Here is a 15,078-nt window from a genome sequence, read left to right as displayed (position 1 = left end):
AATACTTTATAGATCTAGTTCCCTACTTAAACTGGGAGATTCAGATTGTCAGAGATTAAAGTGTTGAGGGTCACTAAAGCCCCAACTCTGATAGTGAAACTTTCCCACTCACAGCTGAAGCCTCTTCTAATTAATTCCTTTTAGAATTTAGTTGCCATGACTGCAGGTACTGAAACTGATGTTACTTTTGCAGAGTCTGATTCAGCTTGGCAGCACATGCTATTGTTTATGGCATTTAGGAAGCTTGAGAATGTGAAAAGGGCTCTACCTCCTGGCCCCACAGCTGGCTAAAAAATCTTGGTATAAATTGGAGGCAAATCCAGCTGGTGAAGGGCTTGATATGGTGTGATTTGAATTGGTGAAAGCTTCTCCTGTGAGTGAATTGCTGGGCAGCAGAAGATAAGGTCTTGGAAGCAGCCATCTGCCGTGAATGTTGGTGCGTGGTTTTTCTTGCATGCGTCTGTTGGTTGTTGCACAGCCACAGATTATTTCATTGTTGTAGTAGCTCATGCATGAAGAGATTTCAGGAAATTGGACAGCTCTCCATTGCTCATACTGTGCAATAGATGCTTGCTACCTAATGCCATTTACTTCAACATGCACACAAGGCATTTTACTGTTGGAGGAGGAGGAGAGAGGTATAGAAGAAAAATGTGCAGGTGTGAATTGCAGCTTGATGCCGCTGCATGGCTGTCCTCTCTTTTGGGCCTGATCCAAAGCCTATTAAAGTCAATGGGGTCTTGTGATTTGATAATAGGGAGCTTTGGATCAGGCCCTTACAGCTCTGAGCTTATTTTTCTCAGTTGTCCCTCCTTATTGATGCAAGTTTAACTCTGGGCTGTCCCAAGCTAGAGTTCCCATAAGTACTGAAAATTGGTTACATCAGGAAGCTGATAGATCCATTTGGGCTTTGTGATCTAATCTGATTCATTCCTTTAACAATGCTTTTTGCACTTTCTTGTTTCCTCATTTTGTGGTGGTGTCACATACTGTGCTATGCATTTAGGCCTCAGTTAATGTTATACATTTAAGCTTTGGATAACTACAGCACCTAACAGTAGCTGAAGCTGCAAAGCCGTCCACTGAATTCAGTCATTAAGCCTTCTCTGCTTCTGCTGTGCAGTGATGATGAAGGTATCCTGGTGCCTTCTCTAGTCCTTCTCTCTGTACTAGGCTGGAGTTTGATGGTTGCACTCAGTCCAGTAGTGCATAGCCTCAATCATCTTGTTTGTTTTACTTTGGCTATCTATTTTCATTGTTTGTTTTTACTTTCCTAGCTTAGGGCAGTTGGCACATTCTGCTTCACTTCCTTCATTCTGAAAAGGCACCTTCTGCTTTTACAGAATCCTGAAATGTGCCAGTAGTAACCTATTTTACAAATCCCTCCCGGGTGCATTTTGTATCATTGAAGTGTGGCTCATGGACAGATTGGGCAAGAGAGCTCTAAAAGAAAGCTGACTAATTCTAGCCCATCACTGTGATTTAATGTGGAGCAATTAATTCATTTGTTGAATTTATTTTTCCTCCGCCCCCCCTTCCTTTTTCCTAAGAAAGAAATGCAAGTTTAGGCCCTTGACTTTAAATTATTAATATCAAAGTCCAGATCCTGGGTTTGGCAAAGTGAACTGCATGTAGCACCCAGGGGAGTTATGGGTGAAAGGTGTCTGAGTCCCCTTTCTACATCCCTGATTCTGGGGCTGCCCATTTAGGGGTCCAAAGGCTGTTCTCAGATACTTTTGCAGGACCATCCTATTCTATAATGTACTCCAGTCACTGCCCCTCTCTCTGCGAGACTGCTCCAGAATTATCTCTGAAGTTATGACTAGTTTTATGTCACCTTGCAGGGTTCCACCATGACAGAGGCAGCTATGTGAGTGACATAATTAGGGTGTTAATGTGGGCTGAGACTCTCATCCTAAAATGATGATGACGCTAGTATTCTGGAGAGTGACGAAGTTAATAATGAAGAACAGCTGCGTGAACAGCCTTTCAACAGATGTTCTTTTTAATAAATACTTTTGGTTCTAGTGCGTGATGTTAGAGGAGGGCTTGCATTTAGAACTTAGGTGGCTTCATTGGCTTTCTCTCCTGGCTTTCGGCTGGGATTTTTAGTGTATTTTATTTTTATTGTATTTATTAACAATCTGGTCTCTTAAACAAGTTTTACAAGGCTTTCAGTTCTATCTCTATTAAAACTGTAAAACTTAGTATATAAATTGGCTAATGGAAGTCCCCCTGCTACCAGTTGCTTTCTTTCATTGTGATAATGATCACATATTGTGGCTGCAGCTTTTCTTCTTAGTCTCCCTCTTCTGCCTTGTCAGCTGAAAGTCAGTCTTTCGTTGTCTTGTGCTTAGATCCAGAATTCTGCTTTTCTTACATTTAGATGCATTTACCCATCCCTGTACTATAAACTAACTTTAATTTTAAGGGGAGTTGGGTATCCCTGCTAAACACACTAATAGAATTTTAATGTAGTTTTCTTTTAAGCGTGGGGACCATTGTGCCATGTGTTCTCCCACTCTTCAGTTGGTGTCTGTCAATTTTCCATCATTTCATGAACATAGTTTTGTCCTTTACAAAGCAATCTCTAAATGTTACTTATAGAATGGACAGTAAGCCATTTTTGTTTTATGGTTGTAGTGAGTAGTTTTTTTTCAAATTCTGTCAATTTTATGTGTGTTTGCCATTTTGTGGGAGTATGGTGAAAAATGTCTAAACTGTAGGTATTGATGTACTGAAACTTTGGTGTTTTGCAAGTTGTATTTCATCAAGTGATTTAAATACTTTGTCTCTAAAGTCCAGTAGGCTGAATTTTGATATACCTGTGAGGTCCCAAATGTCAAAACTTCCCAGGCTTTGGGTTTGAATTCTATATTCTCTACTATAGCCGTTAGAGGTGATGGGTATGGGCTTAGTTTTCTAAATAAACTATACCAAATTTCTACTGTTGCTTTCATAAAAGAGTGGTTGTATTCATTTTATCCTCTTGGATTTCTTTATCTGGAGATCATGTAGAGTTTGTTTGCACAGCAGTGAACTTGTTCGATCTCTACCCACTGTTTACTAGGGTTTGGTGTTATACAGTAACTTAACTTTCTGATCTGACTAGCTTGATATTGGTGCTTAATGTGTGGCAAAGTCTCTCTCCCTTTTATTCAAAAGCCATGGCAAAGCAGATTGTTTAATCCTGGATTTCTAATTTCCCCAGATTAATTCATCATGGGTTGCTATTGAGCTAAGAAACTTCCTGGGACTAAAACTGGAAGAGTTTGTAAAAGGCAGTTAATTTGGGATAAGAGAGCAACTTTAACTGCTGCAATTCTGCCTAACTATGAAATTTATATATTTTGACCATTTTTCAGAGGTTTAGATTTTTCTTAATCAAAGGAGTATAACTAATATTATATATGTCTTGGTATCTTTTCAGTGAGGTACCCAAGAAGACATTTCTAAGACATTATCTATTTGTATTTGCTCTTTCTGTAGATCAGAGCCCACACCTATATCAAGGAGCTGTGATTGTCATAATTTAGTTTAAATCCAGATACTCTGCCAAATTTTAAGATGACCTCTTGCTATTCTAGTAGTCTGTGAGGTGGATTCGTAACAATACTATGGCGTCTGCACATAACGCTAATTTGTGTTCTGTTTCCTATTGTAATTCTATTTGCTAGGATTTTTCCTGATCAACTGGGCAAATTACTTCGTTACCATAGCAAAAATAAGAGACAATAAAGGGCATACTTAGTATGTGCCTTTAAGAAGGGGGGAAATTTTCTGACATCCATTTATTCTTATAGTAGCAGCATATGGGTTGGAATACAAGACAGAAATGCAGTTTTGAAATTTAGAGCCTAACCCAAATGTATCTAGAGTGTTGTGTTTTTTTTTTTTTTTTTAAGACCTGTTAGTTTACTCTGTCAAAAGCTTTTTCTGCATCTAGTGATAAATTAGGTAGAGGCTTAATGGTAGAGTCTGCAAAGAAGATCACGTCTAAGACTTTGAAAATTGTCCAGTAGCTAGCTGCTTGTTTAGTACAAATGCTGTCTGGTCCCTGTTGATTATATCTAGATAAATATTTTTTTCAGTCTATTTGCCAGAACTGAAGCATGATTTTTTTTTTTGTATTTTGATTTAATTATATTTGCCTTGTTTTGCAACTGCATCACATGGTTGACTCATTCAATTTGTGATCCACTATAATCCTCCTTTTTCAGCAGTGCCACTGCCTAGTCGGTTACTCCCCACTATGTTTGTGCATTTTGGTTTTTTCTTCCTAAATTGTTGTACTTTTGCACTTGTTGGTTTGAATTTCTTTTTGTTGATTTCTGACCAGTTCTCCAATTTATCAAGGCTGATTTGAATTCGAATCCTGTCCTTCAAAGTGCTAGCAAGCCTTCCCAGTGTAGTGTTATCACAAACTTTATAAGCATACTCTCCACTCCATTATTCAAGTAGTTAATGAAAATTATTGAATAGTACTGGACCCAAGACAGATCCCCGGAGGATCCCACTAGACACACTTTCTATCTGACAGTGAACCATTGATAACGACTCTTTTTGAGTACAGGTTTTTGTTTTTTTGTTTTTTTTTTCCAGCCACTGGTCCACCCACCTTTTAGTATTTTCATGTATACCATATTTCCTTTAGTTTGCTTATGAGAATGCCATGTGGGACTGTATCAAAAGCCTTACTAAAGTCAAGGTGAGTTGTGTACACTGCTTACCCACTCCCTAATCTGTTATACCAGTAACCCTCTCAAAGAAGAAAATTATATTGGTTTGGCATGACTTTGTTTTTGACAAATCTGTTAACTTTTTTTTTCTCACCCTTTTATCCACTAGATGCTACAAAGTGATGGCTTAATAATAATTCTAATGGTACTTCTAGGTAAACTTTTTGTTTTTAATCCTACTTATGATTGCCAGAAATCCCCAAGGGACTTTCACTGCTGTATTATTTCAACACTTTTTCATACAAACCACTTATTATATTAGTCTTTTTCTCCGTCTGTTATTTCTAACCCACCAGCCAGGCCTACAGTCAAACTGCAACATAATGAAATGCTTGGCACCTGTTTCTTTTTTTAATTGAGAGGCTCTTGTGTAGGACAGTGTCTTGTCAACAATGAAAAATAGGGATCAGGGTGGAAAAATGATGGGGGCAAGCAATGCTAGATTCTAGAAGACGTGGATTCAGGCAAATCTGGATATTTTTGATGGTAACGAACCACTGTGATTTCTGATATACTGCAGAGATTTTCAATTTTGGAAGCCACTGATGCTTAACCTGGGAAGGAAGAATGAGGAAAAGGCCTATCACCTCAAAACATTTGCAAAGGTGGTAGACGAAGTATTGTCTACGTTTTCAGAAGTGATTAGTAATTTTGAGTACCTCATCATCTGCGTTCTGAACTCGACACCTTAAAGAAGCCTGATTTTCAGAGGGTGAATGTTCCCTGTATTTCCGAAAATCAGGCTCCTTTAAAGTGTCCCAACCCAGGCACCCAAAATCACTAGTGACCTTTGAAATATTATGCCTGCATAATATTTCCAAACCATGCCTAGGAATGAGGCGGCAGCCACAATCCTTTCCTATATGCCCAAAGACTGGCCATGTTAGTTAAAGCTGGTGTTGTAAGCATTTCACACGGATTTCTTATGCTCTTCTTGTGTACAACACACACACATTTGTCTATAAAAAATATACACACACAAGTATTTCTAAGACACGCCCCCCATCACTTTGATATCTAAACAGTGTGAAACTGTGGACCAATTTCTCAGCTGGTCTAAATAGATATTGCTCCACTGATTTCAAAGAAGTACACCAGTTGAAGATCTGATTTTCTACATTCCATCTTCACCTATGTCTGCCCCAGTTCCTGTAGATTTGAGCCCTCCCAGATAAATATACCAAGAAAAAAATATTGAAATGAAGAGAGTGCTGCCCCTGCTCCATCAGCCAAACAAATTGGTCAGTGTTCTCACTAATAGTCAGGTCACCCGGTGAGTGACGCTAGATGGAATTAATAGAAAAGAGTGGAGAAACTGGGTTTTCCAGGCAGCCACAGAAAAACCAAATTCTTGGTCCTCGCTGTTCTCCTTTCTTTGAGCTTTCCCCCAGCTTCTTTCAGTGGATGACCTCCCTGTCTGAATTAAGGTAAATTCAGCTAATTATAGGCCAGTTTGTTTAGCTGAGACATTCAGTCCCCAGAACACTAAGCTGCATTTTGGATTTAAATTCTCATTGGCTACTGCCTCTCTGTTTGGCATTTTTCCTGTGTCTCTCATTTGTTTTCCTCTGAGAATAGAAAAACCTGTTTGCATAGTAAATTCTGTTACAGCAATTCAGCCTGACAAGATGTCACCAGCTGATGACTGGTATAGATTAAATCCATTCTTAGAAAAGAGATTGACAAGAAATGAATATTTGCCGGGAGGAGGAATCCTGTTGATGATCCAAGCTGGACTGAATGAAAATGTTTAAAAGGCATGAGATCAAGGTTGCTACTTCTGTGTTTATTACTATTTAATATTCTTAACCTTTGCTACCCAGTTTCTGTCCTACTTTAAATATTAACAGCTGCTCCTGCAGGGGAAAAATGGGGAGAGAGAAAGAACAGTTTATTTGTGGGGAGACACTCTGTTTTCTTAATTTGAGTCAATTAGATGCAGCAATGAGGGACCTATAGGCACGTAGATACATGAAGCAGAAGGGTGTGATATATCAGAATGAATAGATCTATACACAAACAGGGTTGGCTGCAGTGGGGGGAAATCTATTGTTAAAACAAACCAGGGATGTGTAGGATTAGAAGGGCTCTCCTGGATCATTGAATCCAGTCCCCTGCTGTCACGAAAAACTCTGTCATATAAGGCTGTTCATAAAGTTATCAAGCTCCATCTTAAAAACTAGTGAGGTTAATTACTTGATTAGTGCTTGCAGTTGGCTTTTCTTCAGAGCCTGTTGTGTAGAGTTGCACTTTCACTGCCACTACATGGGAAACTGGGAGTGGATGCTGATGCACCTGTTAGGAGAGAGGTGCTATTTTGTCATTCTCACATAGGTGTTTGTGGAATTCTCCAGTAGCGCGTCAGCATCATTAGAACACTGGAGGGGGAACTCTCTGATCAGGTAACAGTGAGACTTTAATTAAAAGCCCCTCTTCTTGGCCCCCTCAGAAGACATAAACATGTATTTCCAGTCCATGAGCATAGTTAAGCATTAGATTTAATAGGACTAACATACAGGCAATATTTCTTTGTAAGAAACAAGCCCAAAGTTCTTAACACTGTGCCCATCACTGAAGCTTCTGTAGACATCTTCATAATGTCCGTTCTGTGCCCAGGGAAAATACCTTAATACCTTAACCTAGAAAGATGTTTTCAATGGGTAAAGAAGGTCCATTGAAATCAACCTGAAGTTTTAAATTGCCTCTTTTCATAGATCCCCTGCAATAGAAAGTACTAGTGTTGCCTATTTTTTTTTATATATATATAGAATATTCCGTGCCTCTAATTCTTCTGGGACAAAAGGCTCCCTCCCTCTGGACTCTAATTTATTAGGGGCCCAGCTTTCCCATCCATCCTGCCATCCTTTTTCTCCACAGCTCCAGTCGCTGGTAACAGGTCATGTGCTCTGTGCAGCACTTTCCTTTGTTCCCTCCACCAAGGTTGTGCATTGCGTAAATGTGTGTGTGGGGAGCGGGGGCAAATATCTCCCAAGATTTGAAGGAAACCATGGTAGCCAAGTGAGGAAGGCTAGGGGGATAAAGTAGCTCAAGAACAGTGGTGATGGGTGCTATCGAAAACCTGTAGTAAGATAGAAAAGCAAGTCTGTGTGCTCTGCATTATAAACAGAGATTGTTCATGCTGGACAGTTACTGCTATGTGTGTGATGGCCTTGAGCTGGAAACTGGGTAAATTGGCTTACATGGGGCATCCTAAATAGATCCACACCAACTTCTATCCTTTTTATGGGTCCAATTTCCTGCTCCACCACAGACTTCTGTCCAACCTTGGGTAAATCACTTAGCCCCTCTGTCCCTCATACTTGCCCACCTCACTGATGTTGTGAGGATAAATACATGAAAGATAGTGAAGTGCTTTGAGATCTACTGATGAAAAGCACTATATAAGAGCTAGGCAGCATTCTTAGCATGTAGATTTAAATAATTGTTTTCCTATGTTTCTGGAGTAAAATTTTCAAAAGTGATTTAGGCTTAGATCAGTGGTTCTCAAACTTTTGTACTGGTGCCCCCTTTCACATAGCAAGCCTCTGAGTGCAACACCCCCCGCCCCTCATAAATTAAAAATACTTTTTTATATATTTAACACCATTATAAATGCTAGAGGCAAAGCAGGGTTTGGGGTGGAGGCTGACAGCTTGTGACTCCCCTATGTAATAACCTCATGACCCCCTGAGGGGTCCTGACCCTCAGTTTGAGAACCCCTGGCCTAGATCCTCTAAGGTGCCTAAGTCCCCCATTTAAGTGCCATTGAGGTTTTCAGAGCCACTGCTGAGCTACCTAACCCTGTTGGTACCTAAGTTTCCACTGCTTGGCATTTTCAAAGCTGCCTAAGCCCTGACACTGCTCCACAGCTAATGAGCAGCTCTGAGTCTGAGCTCAAGCCAAAGGCCCTGAAAGAAGATTCTCAAACTGGGCAGAGGAATGCCTATTTTGCCAGGGGGCCCAATCCTGTAGGTGTGCTCTGAGCACACCTTAGATGTGATGCCTGTCAAAAGCAGCAGGAGGGCTGGATTCAGACCACTTGAAACTCACCTGCACGAAAGAAGGCTGGAGGCACTGGGGAAATGCATCGAGCAAGTGTGAGAGGTCTCAAGCAGGAGAGAGAGAGAGATGGCTTTGGCTGCTAGGGCATGGGGTATGTAAGTGGTTGTGACCCAACTTTGGGCACCTAACTCCAGGCTGGGGTTCTCTGTTGAAGACCCCTAGTGGTGAGAGGTACCTTTCTCTGGCCCATCAGCCAGGTGCACCAGTCAACCACGTAGTCACCTAAGCCCTTCTCCTCACCCATCTCTGGTAGTTCGCTTCTGGCTAACTTAAGCGGCTCTTCATTCAGCTTGCTGGCTTCTGAGGCTCCCTTGCATAGGAACCTAACTCTCCCCATATATTGTATGCAGAGCCTGAGTGTCTGGCTCAGGGCTGAGGAGCCCGCTAGACAGCTGAGCACTTAGGGGTTAGGCATTGCATTGCCGAGTGGAGCAACACCTAAGTACCTTTTGAGGCTCTGCACCTTAGGGTTGTAATGCCTAACCCTTAAGTCACATGACTTGGGCCACTTGGACTGAGCTCCTCAAAGATATTTAGGTGCCTAATTCCCAATGGTTTCAATATGTTTAAGGATATGGGTGTTATTTTCAAAAGCACCTGTGTGACTTGTTACTGCTGGTCTCTCCTAACCTGCTTGCATTGCTGGTAAGGAAGCATGGGGGGGGGAAAGTGAGGGGATTAAATGAGCATTTTCCCTCTCTTCCTCTTTGTTATGTAAAGTCATGTCTCAGAGCTTTGCTAGGGCCCACTGAACTTTGTTTTATCTGTTTGTTTGGCTAATGACAGTACAGTCAAGTGTGTGACTCACCTGGTTCAGTGAGTGGCTCAGCTAGGGAAATGTGTAACAAGTCTACTGTACGCTCTTCTAGACAGAAGAGGTGGAAAGGTTCTGAGGGAAACCAATAAGTAGGTGCAGGAAGAAATAAAATCTGACACCTATTTAGCTCTGCATGGCTAAAAAGAGTCAAGGAACTAAAATATGTTTTAATGATTTTAAGTCGGCAGATATAACTCTGACTCTACACAGGTAGCATCTAGATCTCTTGGGTAAGAAAGTGCCATTTGTACAGCTTTCTCAGAATAGAACTGCACTCTAAACTGCTGTATCCCCAGGCAGATTTAAAGTGCAGGACACACCCAGGCCTGCTAACAAAGGGTCAAATGCACCAGCCAGCATGGCTGTGCCAGCACACTGGGATGTCCCACTCAGTCCAAAGGGGAACCTGAGAAGTAGACAATCTCAGCAATGACTAGGACCTGTGTTTTCTGGAAATTGCTGATATTGCTGTGCTTTTTTTCCCAAAATTATCTTTCATTTCTGGAATTTTCTATTCCTTCAGATTTTCTGCCTTGTGCTTCGGCCGTTGGAGCTGTTTACTACCAATGCCTAAAATGGTTAAGCCTGAGGATAGAGTTAAAGAATTTGGCAAAGATGTGCTACATGTGGATGGAAGGAAGTTATTTTTTATAATTTGCAGCAAAGTTCTTGATCATGGTAAAAAGGATTGCATAGTCGACCACGTTAAAGGTTCGCGGTGTGTTGTAGCAAGGGGGGGGGAATGAAGGGTAGAGAGGGGTGGCATGACAGCAGCAAAGCAACAACTCACAATTACTGGTTTGCTTGCATGACCCCATGAAAATCAGAAATACAGGGAAAAGATAGTACAAGACTGGGTGGAGGCCTGTTGCAGTGCAAACATCCCACTGGGAAAAACAGACAATCTCCCAAATGTGAATTCTTAAATGAGCACATACAGAATGGGGCTGTGTCCTGCCAGCAAGTACACTGAGATGAGTCCCTCTTTCCCCATGTCTTTGAACTAAACAAGCAGCAACTGATCACTGAATTGAAGTGTTGCAGGCACAGAGGGTGCTGGAGGCAAGCAACAGTGGTTCGTTGCCCAGAGTACGTAGCGCCAATAAACACACGAGGGTGGAGAAGCAAGCAAAATTTATCTGAGATCTCAAAGCGGTGCTGGGAGACTTAGCATGCCTAGATCCAGCCCCCTACGCAAGCGGCTTCCTCCTTTTATATCCCAGTTGCTTTCTGAGAACTATTTCTTGGTGTCTAGCTGATCTCTCACTCCCCCATCCTTTCCCATCCAGCTGCAGTATCTTTTCTCACTCAATCTTTTGTCTTCCCCCTTCCTCCCCCCCCCCCCCCCTCCGCTGCTGAGACATGTATACTGTATCTAAAAGCGACCTTGAAACTTGCTTCAATTTAGCTCCAGTGTGTTACAGCAGGGAACTGGCTATTACAATCAGAAAACTAACTGCTGACATTACATTTTTGCAGCTATTAGTACATTAGGTTACACAAAGTGTTTAACATGGAGGAACATTGGTTCATTGAGGCCTACAACAGGAGGGCTTCATTGACGCTTGTGGTCTACCACCCTCCCGAGTTACTAGGGTTATGCCTAGTGACACCAACAGAAGGGTCAGCATGTAGCTGTAATTGTGCATGAATATGCAGACAGCCTAAACCGGTATATTGTAATACAACTGATGCAGTTTCAGAAGATTGCCTAGCTGCTGCCAAGCTTGTAGAAACTGTGGAGTTAGAACTTTTAACTACTCTACAGTTGCACAAGCTGTTGTAAAGATCATTGTACAACATGAAGTTGACTTTTCAAATGTAGTGGCTTATGTGACAGAGAAACTGCCTTTGAATGACGTTTGCATGTACTTTGCATTAAGTGGCATTTTAACCAGGTGAATTTATCAGCTGGGCACACATGACAGCTTTACTAGGCAAGTGCTGGCACAGTTTGCATACAGAAGTGGACCATCTGTGTACTCTAATGAAAAAGCTGTTCTGCAAACCCCCACTCAGACCTGCACTTTTCAGAGGCTACTTTATCAACCATGGAGTTGAAAGCCCGACAATACCTTTGGAACTGGCTGTAACAAGATGGAATACTTGGTTTAAAGCTTTAAACCATCTCAGCCCTCATGTGGAGCACTACAAGAGGTTTGATGCTCAGGATGTCGAAGTGGAGGACACCACAGCTGGTTTAAAGGAGTTAAGTGTTTTGTTGCAGAGTGAATCACTTGTGGCAGATTTAGTCCAAGCAGAAGAAACTTCACTTGTTCAGATGCTACTTATGTTTTGGATCGTGCTCGACATTACCAATGGAAGTATGCAACTTTGCATCTGATCTGCTGGGAACACGTCAGTGCGAAAGACAGAATGCACTGGACAGTCTCAAGTGTGAACTTTTTCAAATTGTGCAGAGAAGCTGCAGCGATACTTAAATACAAACAGCCAGCATATAGTGGCTTTTGTTTTTCCCCCCTCTTGATATGAGAATCCTTGATCCCAAGCCAGTTCATGTACTCTCACAACTTCAATGACTATGAACAGAGTATTCCCCTGCTGAGTTCTGTACCTGAGAGTGAGTGGGCAGTTTACTTGAATGTTGCAAATGAACTTCCTAGTACTGATGACACCTCTCTCTCCCATTTTTGGAAAAGCATGGGCATATGTTTGCCAAGACTTAGCTGGATTGCTTGTGGTGTTTTGGCAATCCTGTGCTGATGCTGAAGCCAGTCTCTCCACCTTGGGCAAGTGTTAAGCCTGCAATGTTACTTTGTATTTTCCAAGGACATACAGTATGTCCAAATGAGTTTTAATGTGGTCCTAAGCATGTCAATGAATATTTGTATGCTGATATAGTGTGGATTCAGGGCTGGAAGATCAACTACAGACATGATGTTTTCTCTGCGTCAACTCCAAAAAAAGTGCAGAGAGCAAAACTTACCAATGCACATTTGCCTTTGTGGACATAACCAAAGCATTTGACAGTCAGCAGAGCAGGTCTATTTGCAATACTAGAAAAGAGAGGATGCCCACTAACACTGTAAATCTTATACATTCATTCCAGAACAACATGAGCAACTGTCCAGTTTGGGTCTACTTCGGACAACGTTGAGATGAAAAGCAGAGTGAAGCAAGGATGTGTTCTTGCCCCTACACCCCTTGGAATTTTCTTCTCTGTACTCTTAAACTGTGCATTTTAAGGACATGAGAGATGGAGTGGATCTCCACACCAGATCAGATGGGAAACTCTTCAACCTGTCATGACTTAAGTTTAAAAAGGTGCTAATCAGGGAACTTCTATTTGCTGCTGATGTTGCCCTCCTGGACCACAATAAAGATCTACTACAAAACTCATGGACTTTCTTTCAAGTGCTTGTCAGGCATTTGCTCTACCATCAGCATTAAGAAGATGGCTGCATTGGGACAGGGGGTTTCTACAAGATCCTTCAATCACCTAGCTAGAAGGGCAAACAGCTAGTAGTAGTCCAGAAGTCCAGCTGTTTAGGTTCTACAGTAACTGCCAACCTCTCACTGGATGAAGAACTAAATGTTCACATTGGAAAGGCTGTCACCACCTTTAGCAGACTGACTGAAAGCATGGAACAACTCAAAGCTTACCATCAAGACCAATATGCTAGTGTACCAAGCTTGCATCCTTAGCACTCATGTCCATGTTTCCCTACTATACAACTTATGCTCATTGGGAGAAAAGTTTAAACAGTTTCGACCTACACCATTTATGCCACTTTCTCAACACCAAATGGCAAGATAAAGTCACCAACACAGAGGTTCTTAAAAGGGCAAATTTATCAAGCATGACAGCCCTGCTCAAGCAAAGATGACTGCACTGGCTGGGCCATCTGAGTAGGTTGGAAGACTGATGCATACCCGAGGACATGCAATCACAGGGAACAAGAACAACAGGACAAAACCCTGGCTGGGATGATTTAGGTGGGGTTGGTCCGGCTTTGAGCAGGGGGTTGGACTAGATGACCTCCTGATGTCTCTTCCAACCCTAGTCTTTTAGGAGTCTGCCATCCTAAGCTTTGCTATAAAGACATGTGCAAGCAAGAGATAAAGGAAGTTTTGGAATAGATCTTGACCGATGGGAAATCTTGGCAAGTGACCATAAAAAGTGGCACCACTGTCTCCATCAGAGCATCAAAGTCCATGATAGGAGCTGGCTCCTACAGCTTGAAGAGAGAAGAGCCTGTAAGAAGCAAGCAGTTCCCAACCAAGATCATGCAATTCTCAGATTAGACTATTCAGTTTTATGCAGTTCTACATAGTATCCCAGCCTCTGCTTGAAGTGGGGTGGGGTGTATTGACCTTAAGCTGAACTTTATGGTCTTGTACAAATTATTTGCAAAATATTTAATGAGCTGATTTGCATGAAATGTCACACATGGAGCTGCACCAAACTTGGCAGCTGTGTGAGAGCATTGTGGCTTTGCCCTTAGTTCTGCGCTTGTGACAAAGCCAGTTTACCCCAAAATATGCACCTTGCTGGAAGAATATTGCCTCAGCAAGAAATGAATAAAAAGCAAACCCTTCAAATCACTGATCAAAAAGAGCAGGAGTGGCCCAGGGAGGCAGGGTGGGGGAATTGTCTCCTTTACCTGGAACTGTTGATAGCCTCTACCAGATCATGAAATTGCAATTTCATCAAGTCCTTTTGTTCCTGTTAGCTAAGGAGGATAATTGGCTGGACTGAGGGGCCCAATGAAGAAAGCTAGTGGGTTCAGCTTGGGATAAATTCCTGATACTAACCCACATCTCATTATTTTTCTCCTGTCGTTCCTTCCTGAAGTAGTTAGCAATTAGAGCAAAAATAGACTCCATGTTGCTGCTTGTGCTGAGAGTTGAAATATTTTTGACTGTGAGGTTGCTGCCCATCACCTCTGAGAGGAGAAATGGATCCTCTTCTTGAGAGCACCAGCTGGCATAGCCTCAGGATGAATGAGTGTAAAAATTCAAACTTCATCCCCAAGCAGTTCAGCTCGGATCAAACCAACAGAGTATCTGTTTGGCACTTTAAGAGGATAAGTGGATGGTTACCTTGTTTCTGTTGTGATAGAATTAAGCCTTCTAACAGCCAATGATATAGATCTCTCACTACTTGTTACTGCTGTTTATGGGAATGACCTGTCTCTTGAGTAAACATGAGCTCAGCCTGTAAGCTGCTCTTTACAATGCATTATTGTAGGGGAGGCAGGATCCTCTCATGGATTGACCATGGGGCTGGCAGTCAGGAGATGTGTTCTATTCCCAGATCAGCCACTGATCTGATGTGTGACCCAGGGCAAATTCCCCCAGCTGTTTCCCCTTCTCCCTTTGTCCTGTCTTGTGTGTTTAGAGCAGAAGCTCTTCCTTTGTGCTTATACAGTGGAGCCCTGAGCTTGGTTGGGGTTTACAGAAGCTTCTGTAATAGAAAACGTTTGACTGGCCCTAGTT

At 42.0% G+C, this 15,078-nt stretch overlaps 1 protein-coding gene across 1 annotated transcript in view; it reads left to right on the top strand.

The window, feature by feature from the left end:
• The first annotated feature begins 244 nt into the window (after positions 1-244).
• The window catches only part of TMCC3 (transmembrane and coiled-coil domain family 3), a 248,014-nt gene continuing 233,180 nt past the window's right edge, over positions 245-15,078 (top strand). Inside the window, exon 1 of the mRNA XM_050935607.1 lies at positions 245-436. Coding sequence (XP_050791564.1) covers positions 431-436 — 6 coding nt within the window. The 5' untranslated portion in view covers positions 245-430. The remainder of the gene's footprint in view (positions 437-15,078) is intronic.

Source organism: Gopherus flavomarginatus, chromosome 1 (assembly GCF_025201925.1).
Source record: "Gopherus flavomarginatus isolate rGopFla2 chromosome 1, rGopFla2.mat.asm, whole genome shotgun sequence".
Taxonomy (NCBI): Eukaryota; Metazoa; Chordata; order Testudines; family Testudinidae; genus Gopherus; species Gopherus flavomarginatus.
Note: the sequence above shows the minus strand (reverse complement) of the source record. Positions and strands in the feature narration are given on the sequence as shown.